The sequence below is a fragment of the Notechis scutatus genome, chromosome 6, assembly GCF_049901735.1.
Source record: "Notechis scutatus isolate UNSWTSFEM ecotype Mainland chromosome 6, rNotScu1.2, whole genome shotgun sequence".
NCBI lineage: Eukaryota > Metazoa > Chordata > Lepidosauria > Squamata > Elapidae > Notechis > Notechis scutatus.
The window spans coordinates 51,315,125-51,328,893 of NC_142014.1; the positions used below are offsets into that span (position 1 = coordinate 51,315,125).

Below are 13,769 nucleotides of genomic sequence, written 5' to 3' on the forward strand. Positions count from 1 at the left end.
TTATGGTGGGCATAGTGATGGATGAGTAGGTTAATTCAATCTTAATAGCTATCATCCAGATGCTGTGAATCGACTCTTGCTCCCTACGCCATCTCTCCAGAAATCAATTCCTTGTATACATCTTTAAACCAGGTTATATTAGTACTTGTATTTGTATTAAGTTCTCCAAGTGTTATGATGGGTATTAGCATAATAACATTTACATTATTAATACAAAGAAAAAAGATGCTTTAAATGTTGGCCTGGTACCTCTCAACTCCCAGCCCTGTAATTGCCGGTTTTGTTTCAATTATATTGTACATCGAGAGTTGTTTTTTTAGAGTTGCTGTTGGTTTTATTCCCTTAAACAAAATGACAATTTAAACTACAAATTATTTGTTTCAGGGTACTAAAAAATAGATGGTGAGAAAATGCACTGGAAGCAAATGAAATATTAAAACTGTTTAGTGTGATGATTAAAATAGGCATAGCTGTATGGAGCTACTTCAAACTACCAGCTAGTAATGAGAGCAGCTCAATATAACCATTGAATAATGCCTGTGGGATCAGGAATGAGTAATCTTTTCAACATTCCTACAAAGTAGCATAACACGGTTCTTTTTATAGAAGAAATATAATTGTGACATTGTGGCTCAGTTTGCCTTTTATAAATAGTTACATATTACTGGCTGAAGACAGGTCCAACCCACTTACTTATTATCATAAAAACTATGTTTTGCAGCTAGGTTGGAGCACACTGCTGGAGAGTCCTTGAGCCCTTTGCTGATTATTCGAGGTTTGCTATCAAAGCAGATCTGCAAACACACACACACATACACACATATATAAATATATATAAGTATAATAAAGTAATATAAGTAAATATAACGTATATATAAAAATAGAGTTTAGACTTATTTGCTCTGACATTTATAAGAAAGACAATGACATTTTCTTTCAATATACTTCCATTTTTGCCTACAAGAATATACATTTCCCTCCAATTCTTGATTATAGATTATTTTACATACAAAAATATACACTTGGAAGCTCTAGCTCAGAATCAGAGTCACTCGTCATTGACAGTAGATTTTGCTCAGTATCTCTAAGAGATGTCTACCTTCTACTTACTTGAACACATCCAAAAGGAAATTTCATCCCTTCTCTCTTTTCTAACAGTCAAAATTTGCTTTTCTATCACTTTAGTCTATTATTTTATATTTTGAATTCCAGAATAATTTATACATGTCTTGACCCTTTTTGTATGTGACCTCTTTTAAGATATTTGAAGAGCACCACCTCATCCTTTTCCACATTTCTCTTCCCAAGGTTAAGCATTCTGAATTCTTACTCTTTTCATATGTCTTATAAGCTTTTGTTCTTTCTCATTGCTGCTGCCTGAACCTCTCCCGTTTTGTCTAAATCCTTTAAAATGCAATGACTAGAATTATCATAATACAGGAGGTAAGGTTTGATGAATACCAAATAGCAGAACCATTTATTACTTTGGAAATTGGGGCTTCAGGAATTTTTCAAAAGTACTATTACTAACCCAAGAATCCTCTTTTTATAGTGATACATTTTTTTTTATTTTCTAAGCAAAATACTTTGCATTTGATTCTACCAAATATCATTATTTTAAATCAATTTATCTATTACTTTGATTGTTATTCCTATCTTCTGAGTATTAGCTATATCTTTTCTAATTCTGTGTCATCTGCAAACATGATAGCTCCAAACAGCTTCACAATAAAAAAACAACAAGTCTTATGAAGCTAAATATAACACTCAATTTCAAGGCATTATTTGTTTGGGATTTAGTAATGTGTTAAGTGTGTTGTGAAAATACAGCTATATCACGTGGTATGTTTTTCCAACCGGTTTATTCAGCAAGCTGTAATTTACTGCAATGCATGAACTACTTAATGATTCTCTGACCAGTTACTTAAAAACAAATACATGCTTGTTCCACATGTAAACTAAAAAAGCTTTCAACTGATTGCTTTTCTAGGCTGCCCATAAACTTTTATGGAAAGAAATAACGTCACTCATTCTCATATCAGCATTTTCTGTTCATAGCTCAATTGATATGTGACAGTGAGTGAGCTTGTGATGATTATCTTCAAAACCCTTATGTCCAAAACTAGCATTGGACAGTTTTCCAGTAATCCAGTAAACAATTAGTAAAGGCACAGTGGACAATATCATGAAAATACAATCTTGCAGGCCTGCATTGCCTATTTCATACCTCACAAAGAAAGGTGAATATGCCCTGGTGTTCTTTCAGGATCTTGGTAATAGTCAGGCTACCTCGCTTGATCCCACCCAGGGGATCAAACAAGAGGTCACGATTGAGTGTCCCCTTTCGCTCCTCTGTCCACACATCGATCTCCTCCTGGTGGTACGCGAAGGTGCAGTTATCCCCATACTTACAATCCTGCTTGTTAAGCATATCTACAAAGCAACAAACATCAGAACACCATACATGGAGTGGATGCTAGAATCAGAACTGTTGCTACTCCTTATACTGTTTCTTTCTCTCCCTCCCAAGCTTCACAAATAGATAAAGAGAAATTGAAAAGTTCATGAAAGAAGACCCTGATGAAATTTACTGAAGATATTAGTACAGATAATCCTCGATTTACGATCACAATTGAGCCCAGAATTTCTATCGTTAAGCAAGATAGTTGTCATAGTCGTTAAGTGAATCATTGCAGTTGTTAAGTTATTAACATGGTTCTTAAGTGAATCTGGCTTCTCCATTGACTTTGCTTAATCACATGACAATGGGGATGCTGCAAGTCATAAGTTTGTAAAATGGTCATGTCTTTTTTTTCAATGTCGTTGTAACTTTGGATGGTCACTAAACAAATGGTTGTAAGTCGAGGTCTACCTGTATTCAGCTTGATTAAGCAAGAACGGATTTAATGGTAACAGAGCCTGCCCTACACTGAGACATACTAATTGGCTGCTTCAGGCAAATGTAGATCTCATATCAATCACAGGAATAAACCTTTGTTCTCCTGGAACTCAATCTTGCACTGAGTAGCTGCTAACAGCAGAAGCTGACTTCACCCATGTAGAGAAGCTGTTTCACTGCAAACAAGAAATACAGTTTATACAAACAGATGATCTGTACAGTAGAACTAGTTGGGTCTAATGATTAAGGCACCAGACTAGAAACTGGGAGACCATGAGTTCAAATCCGATCTTAGCCATGAAACGCAGCTGGGTGACCTTGGGTTGGTCATTTTCTCTCAGTTCAACCCGCCTCACAGGGCTGTTGCTGTGGAGGCAAATAGGAGGAGGGAGGGATATTGTGTTTTCCACCTTGAGTTATTTGTAAAAATATTAAAGGCAGGATACAAATAAATAAATTAAAAGTACCACAGAACACAGAAATCAAGTCCTATACACATGTGTCAGACCTTAGGGTTTAAATCCTAAGACTTTTCCTCTCATCTTTTGAGTCAGACTTTTGGTCGTTCTTTTCCTAGTCTTTTGATTGGGAGGTCCCTGTTCAATACTTACAATGGTTCTGTCAGACCTAAGAATTATTGATTTCCACTTCACCAATGTCAGTCCTTGCATCATCATGCAAGGGCAACAAAGTATTGACTATTTATTATTGTTTGCATTTACTTTCAGTGGGAAGAAAATCTCACCATCATCATTAGATGAACGGTCAGTGGAATATTTCCCAAATTATGCATGTTTCAATTTTACCACTAGCATGAATATTTTTTTTGCTTTCAAATTTAAGTTTTAAATGTTTTAATACCTGGAAATTTTAAGGGAGTTTTATAAATTCTCTACAATCAGTAAACATAGTGATTAAGTAAGTAGACAAGAATTAACAATGTTGTCTGTTAATTCCTCACATTCTTCAGCCCACCCTGCACAGAACTTTTCTTCCTTCATGAAACAGTCTGCATTTTATTACATTTTCCTCTTTCTTCAATTCACCTTTGCATAGATAATAGGATCCCACAAAGTTTGTCTTGGTTGGACGTGGGCGAATTCTCTTCCAGGTTTTATCTTCTGATATACGACGCCTGCCCAGCAGTATATCTCGCTTGCACTTATGTTCCATGCCTTCTCGATAAGTATAATCACCAGCTTTAGGACCTATAAAAAAGGACAATATTAACAAGAGTCCAATTTTGCTAAATATTTGAGGCCATCTTCATCATAAGCAGATGACCTGTTTTGGGATAGCAGATGTGACAGGCCTGTTTGAAGATGTGAGTGGACACCAAGGGATTCTTCACAAGCAGAGTTGTGTTCGACATCACCAATTCTGGCTGAGACATAAGCAGCTCTACAACTTTGGGTACTGTGGTGTAGGTGCTTGGCCCAGTTTGGTTCGCCTGAAAAAGACAATAAAATAAGCTTCCTTAGAGATCAGCAACATCTACTACATTTACCATTCCTCAGGATTCTTCATTTTTCAAATGAACAAAAATATAGGTAATCTTTGACTTACGATTGCAATTGAACCCAAAATTTCTGTTGCTAAACAAGACAGTTAAGTTTTGCCTCAATTTACACCTTTCTTGCCATGGTTATTAAGTGAATCACAGCAGTTGTTGTTAGTAACACGATTAAGTGAATCTATCTTCCCCATTCAATTTGCTTGGCAGAATGTCATAAAATGTGATCACATGGCCCTGAGACACTGCAACCTTAATATGAACCAGTTGCCAAGCATCTGAATTTTGATCATATGACCACAGGGATGCTGCAACGATTGTAAGTGTGAAAAATTGTTATAAGTCGTTTTTTCAATGCTGTTGTAACTTCAAATGGTTAGTAAATGAACTGTTGTAAGTCAAAGACTGCCTGTAGCAATAATGAGCAACTTAACCTGCTTCATTTTCAACATGTAGTATGTCACAGAAAAGGAGCTTTTATTTATTATGAAAGTATTAGCAAATACTAAGTAGCAAGAGATATACATTCCCCTTCTGCAAGGTTTCGAAGTTCATTTGTTTAGTCATAAAATGGTTTAGACCCAAAAGGAAATTGTTCCTTTACTGAGCCAATGTCAAATCACTCAAGACAATTTATGATCATTCCAACACATTTTGAATAGATTGGGAAGTGACTTTAAAAAATGGAAGTATAGCAATATTTTGCTAATCAAATTGAGGACCTGGATATAAACAGTTAATAGGCATTTCTCTTCTTCTCAATTAAGTGAAAAGGTTACTCACCAATGGTAGTGACTTTTGAATTCCAGCAGGTTGGCGTGGTTCTTGGGTGCTGGTTTCTTCTAAAGAGTGGGAGAAAAAAAAAAAACAATTTAAGATTTATGTGAATGTCAATTATGCAATGTCCTATTAATTATGGAAGCAGTACTACACACAAGCCCTTTCTTTGTACTTCTCAAATTTCACATATTTTTAGGGCTGAAATCCAATTCTGGAACCCAACAGCATGAAACTAGAAGGGACCACAATGAAAAGAATGCAACGACTTTCATATCCAAGTCCAAAAAGTGAATGGCAGGAAATCTATTTCCACGTAACAGTGGGGGTAGGAGTTGTAATATTAAAATTTTCTCACATATAGTGGGGTGGACTGTTAGAATCATCAATGGCTTATCTTCATTATTAGGCTTTCTTTTATCTGACAGAAGAGCAATTTATTTATCCAAGTTTTGGCCTTGATTCTTCTACTGTTGGTGGCTCAGTTCTATAGAGAAATTTATTGCCATGCTTTGAGTGAAACTGCTGAACAACAACTAGCATTCTAGTCAGCATGGTCAATGGTAGACAATCCTGGGAGATATAGCCTGCCTTAAATATTAATGTTTTCAGGACAATTCATTCCTGCTATAAACCATGCATTTTTTTTCAGATTTGTCTATAAATATAAAGCAAGGGTTCCAAACCCCCAATCCTCAGCCCATCGGGAACTGGGTTGTGCAGCAGCAGGCAGGCATGAAGCTCCATTTGTCTTACCTCAGAGGTCCCCAACCCTGGTCTGTGGAACTGGTGGGCAAGTGCTGCACTTGTGAAAGCAGTGTGTGAACGCACACTAAACCCTCTTCCCCCACACCCCCGCACGCTGGTCCACAAAGCCAGAAAGGTAGGAGACCTCTGTCATACATGAATTCAGAGTTTCCTGGTTTCTAGGCAAGCGCTTTAATCACTACACTGAACTGGCTTTTCCCGTGTCACAAGCTAACATTACTTAAATAGTCTCCATACCTACCAACAATAAAGGTATCTAAAGCATCCAATGATCCCCTACTGGTTCCAAAAGCATCTAACATATCCAGCCGAGACTCTGTGTAAGGGAGCAGATCTAGTGAATCCAGGGAATCCAAAGGAGACATGCCACTGCCCCCCACTGGCGCTTCAAAGGTATCCAGAACAGATGAAGAAGAGAGTTGCTTTGTAGCCTCCATCACTAGGCCAAAGGAAGCAGGTGGCAGCGGGGTGGAGACTGGAATGTTAGTGGTCACCACAGGAGGAAGAAGTGGAGAACCCCCTGGAAACACAGGGATGAGCTGGGGCACCTCACTCGGCAGATTGGTAGGAATGGCACCACGGACAAGAGACTTGGGGGAAAAATAAAATGTGTTATGATTAAAGGGGAGAAGTTAAAACATTGTTTCAGACTTTCCTACTCCACGTTTCCAGACACATTGAACATTGTGACAGATTCACCTCTACACTACCATCTCTGTGAAGCAAGATAAGATGTGGCCAGATAGACAAAATGTCACAGGGAACCAGTTCGCTCTAAAATCAGTCCACAATTACTTTTTCCAATGTGGCAGGAACATCAAGCACTGACTAAGCAAATGCTTCTGAAATGCTATTTAAGACTTAGGGTGTGCAACCAACACTTTGGACTCAAGGCAAAAGCATGTTTCAGAATGTATGAGCATAACCTGCTTGTAACTCCTTATCCAGCTGTATCTTTTTCTAAGGATGGAGGAACACCTATGAAAGGTTGTTATTCGATTAAAAAAAGTACAGCTGCTTTAAAGAATTGCAGACTAATGCTACATTCATGATCCTGCACAGTCTGAAATCTCTTTTGTCTCTGAATACAAAGTGCAGTTCTACAAAAGGTTATGCTTATGCTGGCATTAATTTTAACCATGATTAAAGCTAACTAGGTATTCAGAGCAACCTTGAAATAAGTAGCATAACTGAACAAAGGGAACCAAGTACACAATAGCCCAACTATCCCAGTGGGAACAGAAGCTTTGGAAAATCATAGTAAAGCAAGCAGAAAAGACCAGCAGAAAAACAATTAGCTTGAACATCTATCCAACCAGTAAGCTACTCCAGATCATTTTTATAAGAACCGCAATAGACTGGAGACAGAACAGCTCTAATGAAGAAGAATGTAAGGAAAACAATCACTATTATGGCTGCCTTTTTGGCTATGAGAGAAAAACTGTTGAGATTGAGCTCCAAAAGACTTAGCTAACTAACCTATTACATTTGTCCAAATTTTACTACTTTTAATAATGGCTGAGATGCGTTAGGGACCGAAACATGCAATTTGTGTATGCAAATGCAGGTGCGCTCTATCATTAAGTGATTATTTTCCCTATCCCAGACATCAGAGCTCCCTTTTAAATACAATTTGGGAAATGGGGAAAATGTTACTAGGAAGCCCTAGTAACCTTTAACCAGCTATGTCCATTCTTTTACAGTCTCATGAATGACACTGCATTGCAGCTCAGGGACTTCTTACAAGAGCCACAGCATGCCAAAAAGCTCCTCTGTGCTTCCTGGGTGGGGCTAGTTAGCACTGTGCTGCTGAGACTTCCCAGGGTGTGGCAGCCAAGAAGCATATTCTTTCCCCAGCCTCTCACACCCTCTTTCTCAGGTCTCGCTGAGGTTGTACCAGTTAGTGACAGAAGCTCTGGGGCCAATTGTGATCATAAGATTAATTGCACACTCAAAAAAGTGGGAGCTAAGGAGAGGAACTGTATAATCTTAAAAGTCTCCAATTGTTTATCCTTATTTAGACTATTGCAAATATTAAGATTGTACTAGTTCTTTCTCTGAGATAACGAACAATTCATTACATAACACATATCACAAATGTCCTTCATTACTTAGAAGGGAGAAGTTTAAAAAGCAGTGATGGAGGGTTGAGCATGGAATGTACTAAATAAACCCTGCAATTATTAAGATGAAGAGGTAAGAGAGCAGTGACTAAAACAGAGGAGCATCTACAAAAGCCACTCTTACTAGCGGGTACTGGGATCCATCTGCAATGGAATCCAGGAATGAGTCCAGTTCATCTCCAAGAACTTCTCCTTCTGTGAAGTCGTCCACATTGTCAGACTCTGGTATAGATGCCACATCTGTAGAAGGGAGCAGGTTAGTTGCAGGGAGTGATGTTGGCAGGCTTTTCGTATCCAAGTCAATTGATGGAAAGGCATTGGCTTCGTTGGCAGTGACAGAAGGAACACTAGGAGTGACGATGCACTGAAGGACCACAGAGCTATCTGGAAGATGACGTATGGGATTACAGCTAACGGTTACCCTTACATACATCGCATTCAAGAGAGAAAATACAAAGCAAGTGTAAAATAGTAATATATTTGCATATCTTAGCATTGACTATTCTGAGTAGTAGCTCTCTCCAGAGTCTGAGAGAGAGATGCTTGTATCATCTTTTTTAAAAAAAAAGCCAAAGAGCCCAGAGTCAGAACACAGAACATTCTGAATGCAGAGTATTTCCTCTACTGCTCAACTAATAATCTCTCTCATCTTCAAAACAAGCTGTTCATCTTTGTGAAAAGATTCTTCATTAGCCTATTTGCTAGAATTATACTCTTAGAAACTGCCTCACAATGTCCAATTCTAACACACTTTTCAGAATTACAAACCATTCTTATATGGATGTGATCAGGGTGGTCAGATGTTTCTAGCAGTGGCTTTATCATTGTCACTATTCACATTTATAAACTTCAGCCTGTATTGGTTGCATCAGTGAGAACAATTGAAAGAACTGTGTTGACTTCTCAAAAAGAAAGGATTTGTCTTTTCCCAGGTATTTCCTGCTATTCCTTTAGATGCCTTAGTGACAAATTAAACTGACAACCAAATATTTTGAAGAATTCTTTCTGAAAGTAAAACCTCTTGTTCTGTTTGAGGATGGTGGTGGGAATAACTATGAATTGAAGAAGCATAAATGCATTCATTACCTGTTTCAATGTCATCTATGGAGCCTAATCCATTGGTCTGCAACGGGGAAAAAAAATCAATTCTCTTGATCAAATTCAGTTTCTTTTTCCAATTTTTACAAAGAACTAATCCAGATCTATAGAAATGCAAAATTGGATGCTCTATGAAAAATACTTCAGAATGAGAGTTGTACCATTGTGATTGGCTGGATCTTATGCTAATTAATAATTCTGCAGAACCGATTTTTTTATTGTAATAATAGACAGCTGTCACCATTCCATGTAACCACCTTCTTCTGAAAACAGCAATAATTACTTATTCTTAACCTCTCTGGAGAAAGATTATATGTCTACCTAATAGATGTGGGCTTTCATAGGTTCTTAACACTTGAATTATGTTTGCTGAGATACATCCTTTGTTATCTTTTCATTTCGATTACCCACAAAAAAATTATTTTGTTTTTAATATATGAGGCTGCCAGCTTTCAAATAGGGCAGGGCTGTATGCTTTCAACCACTGACATTTAGGTCTCCCTCAGCCCTAGGAAGAAGGCAGTAGCCAATCAACTTTGAAAATATTACCTAGAAAACCGCAGGAATTTGTTCTGACTGTCACCAGTAGTCAATAATTCTTAGAAAGCAGAAAATCTTTTCTCTCTTACAAAATTTATTTCTCTCTCAAAGAGAAGAACAGCCAAACACTAATTCTATGCTTTTATGCTAAAAGGGCAAAGATTGCACTACATAAATTATTTAATTATTTCCATTTTTAACCCTAATTTACCAGAAACGACAATCACATGGAAGGCCCATCTCTTTTACACATTAATATTATGGGAATGAACACGTTCTGGAAGACTGGTGGCAGTGAAATCTACCAAGCTACTACCCAAGGGACAATAGATAGAGCCATGTTGTATAAACTACGTAAGTAGGTTTTTAAAAAGCCAGATCTGAAACTTCCACCTTTTCAAGGTAAGCTTATTGTTACAAAGTTAAGTCTATTTTACTATTTCATTTTATCCAGCTTTCATTTAGGACAGCAGATACTCAGTTCTCAAAGATTTCCCATTTGCATCTCAATTAAACTCAAAGCTACTTAATAATTCATGTATTCTAGACTGTGCCTTGAAAACAAGCCTTTAGTAATCATAACAAATTCTCATTAAAAACAATAGAATTCTTCCCAATTTACTCTATTGCTGTAAGATCTACAGGTAGTCCTCAACTTATGACCACACATGGGACCAGAACTTCAGTTGCTAAGTAATGCAGTCATTCCGCAAGTCACTTCTGATCTACACCCTTTTGTTGTTATGGTTGTTAATCAAATCACCATGCTCATTATGTGAATCTGGCTTCTCTCAATGTATTTGTTTGCTGTAAGCCCCCTGGAAAGGTTGCAATTCACAATCATGTTACCCTAGGACATCTGAATTTTGGTCATGTGACCACAGGATTGTTGTGACAGTTGTTCAGCGCAAGGATCAGTCATAAGTCACTTTTTCAGTGCCAACTGAATGGTCATAAGTCAAGAACTCCCTACAGTAATCAAGAACTGAAAAAGTGAAAAGCAAAAAGGCAGCTCTTAAAAGGATTTTTTTTTGTTCAAATCATATAAGACAGAGTTAATCTTATAAAGACTGAGATGGTGTTATCCATCTCTTAAATATCTTTACTTTTAATAACTTTTAAAAATTTAAAAATCTTCAGAAATTATTTAGAAAATTAAAATGCAGATATACACAGTTATATATATTTGGTTGAGTTTCCTAGAGACTACTTTTAAAATGAGTGGACGTAATTGTTTTAAATAAAAAAAATAAACATAGCTCACTCTCCCTCTGAGATTTTTGTCCACAAGGATGTCTGGAAATTTTGGCTAGCTGCATAGTTATAAATGGGGAACATTAAGATGCTCTTCAGGTGGATGATGCAGCACTTCATCAACACAACATTTTGCTATAGCTACCTCTTGCCCTTTTTAAACCACATTTTAAAGAACTTTACATAACAAATTATGTTCACATAAGCAGGAAAACATGTTATCCATTACATCAATTCTATTGAAACTGTTTAAACAATAAAGATATACCTGATTTGGTAAGGCAGATGTCAGGCCATTACTCAGTACAGAAAATGTTTCTGAATCCTGATGCAAAGAGAGAGGAAGTAGCAGACATTTAAGACACTTAAAAGAATAAGTGACACATTTTCAAAGAAAGATCACCTTTAAGAAGGAAAAACTATATGAGATATACAGGTAGTCTAGTTTGGCTGTACCCATATATAATGCCGACAGACCAAATACTTTCAGCTAATATTGGACTCTGTAGGTATAAAATGATATAAAAGATTCAAGCTTCAGGATTGGAGGGAAAATAAAGTATGTGTACTGTCATGAGAAGCAGGATACAAATATCATACCTGAGGCCTCTTATATGCTTTCCGGACTCTTAATCCCAACTTCTGTGCAAGGTCCTGACCCAACTGGACCACACTTTCATCCTTCAGTAGAGAAAACAATTACAGATTACAGATAGTCCTCAACTTGCAATTATTCGTTTTGCAACTAAAATTACAATGGCATCAGCTTACAACCAGTAAGTGACTTGGACCAGTCCTCATAACCAATCGCAGCATTTCTAAGGATGTGTGATCAAAATTCAGGTGCTTGGCAAGCAGCATGTATTCACAATGACTGAAGTGTCCTGAGGTTATGTCATTGCCATTTGCAACTTTACCAGTAAGCTTTCGACAAAGAGAGTCAATAGAGGACGAGGGAGCTGGATTTGGTTAACAAATACATTATTCACTTAACAACCATAGCAAAATAGGTGTGACTCATTAGCTGGCCTTGCTTAACAGTGAAATTCTGATCCCAATGGTGGTTGTAAGTTGAGGATTACCATTATTTCCAGATATGGTGGTCACAGATAATACGAAACTGATGTCATCTATTTTATTGGCAGTGAAAAGTACAAAAAGTAAATAATTTAATCTTGTATTATTTGCAATAATTATGATTGGTTTTTTTTAAACAAAGCTCATAGCATACACAGTGAAACAAGTTTTACCTAATTTTGAATTGTTCTATCTTTTGTTCTTTTAATTCAACTGAACTGTTAGGTAGCTCCTATTAACATTTTTTATCACCATAAAAAAAAATCTTTGCATTCTTATGAAATGAATCTCTGACACACTGTAAAATTAATTAGAAATTGTAATAGGTACAAAAGTTATAATGGTTGAAAAAGCACAATGCAATCTAAAACCATCTCTATCTATTGGACAGGACGGAATATGTGCCTACTTCTTAAAAAAGCTACCCACTGCCATAGCCGAACCTCTAAGCATAATCTTTGAGAAATCTTTCAGGACCAGCTCCTTGCCAAAACTATGGTCACAAGCCACGGTCATCCCCATCTTCAAAAAGGGAGACCCCAGCCTAGTTGAAAATTACAGACCAATCTCTTTATGCTGCGTCACCTGTAAAGTCATGGAATCAATTATTAACCAATTCATTATCCTCCACTTAGAGACAAACAACCTACTTTCCAATAAACAATTTGGTTTCAGAAAAAAAACTATCATGTAATCTGCAACTCTTACACTGCAAAAACATATAGACTACACAACTCGATCAGGGCAAAACAATAGACGCAATCTACATAGACTTCTGTAAAGCTTTTGATTCAGTGGTACATGACAAACTACTCCTAAAACTAAAATCTTATGGTATCTCTGGACAACTGAATAACTGGATAGAAGCATTCCTGTCAAACAGACAACAAGTGATCAAAATTGGGAGTGTCCCATCAAATTCTGTACCTGTCAATAATGGTGTCCCCCAAGGCAGTGTTCTAGGACCAACTCTCTTCATACTCTACATAAATGACCACTGTGATCATATTAAGAGCAACTGTGTTTTCTTTGCTGATGATGTAAAGCTGTTCAATACCACAGACAATACTGCTACCCTTCAAAAAGATCTTGACTATGTATCAGAATGGTCAAACAAATGGCAACAACTTCAAATCTCAACAAATAAAAGCTCTGTCTTACATATTGGCAAGAAAAAAATCAGAAAATAAAATACAATACAATAGTCAAGACCTTGTTGATGATCCAAGCTCTGTAAAGGACCTTGAAATACTTATCTCTAATGATCTAAGTGCTAGAGTCCACTGTAACTACATAGCTAAAAAGGCATTAAGAGTTTTAGCCTAATCCTACATAGCTTTTTCTCTGGTAGTATCACACTACTAACTAGAGCATACAAAACATTTGCTAGACCAATACTCGAATACAGCTCATCAGTCTGGAACCCACATTACGTATCTGATATTAGCACAGTTGAGAAAGTCCAGAAATATTTCACAAGAAGAGTTCTACACTCCGCTACTCGTTGCAGAATACCTTATGCCACCAGACACGAAATGCTAGACCTAGAAAACCTAGAACTATGCAGCCTTCAGTCCGATCTAAGTATAGAATACAAAATCATACATTGCAATGTCCTACCTGTCAATGAATACTTCAGCTTCAACCAAAATAATACAAGAGCACACAATAGATACAAACTCAAGGTTAATCGCACCAAACTTGATTGCAGGAAATACGA

General features: G+C 37.0%; 1 protein-coding gene across 7 annotated transcripts in view; it reads right to left on the reverse strand.

The window, feature by feature from the left end:
• ZC3H7B (zinc finger CCCH-type containing 7B) overlaps positions 1-13,769 on the reverse strand; it is a 60,268-nt gene that overhangs the window by 18,885 nt on the left and 27,614 nt on the right. For 4 of the 7 annotated variants that reach the window (XM_087968270.1, XM_087968264.1, XM_087968265.1 and 1 more), the window contains exons 6-15: positions 11,573-11,653; positions 11,241-11,297; positions 9,167-9,203; positions 8,205-8,464; positions 6,199-6,547; positions 5,196-5,254; positions 4,184-4,349; positions 3,946-4,107; positions 2,228-2,433; positions 694-794 (exon numbers count right to left, since the gene is read on the reverse strand). In XM_087968270.1, coding sequence (XP_087824396.1) covers positions 694-794; positions 2,228-2,433; positions 3,946-4,107; positions 4,184-4,349; positions 5,196-5,254; positions 6,199-6,547; positions 8,205-8,464; positions 9,167-9,203; positions 11,241-11,297; positions 11,573-11,653 — 1,478 coding nt within the window. The remainder of the gene's footprint in view (positions 1-693; positions 795-2,227; positions 2,434-3,945; positions 4,108-4,183; positions 4,350-5,195; positions 5,255-6,198; positions 6,548-8,204; positions 8,465-9,166; positions 9,204-11,240; positions 11,298-11,572; positions 11,654-13,769) is intronic. The other 3 variants (XM_087968267.1, XM_087968269.1, XM_087968268.1) reach the window with 1 other exon arrangement.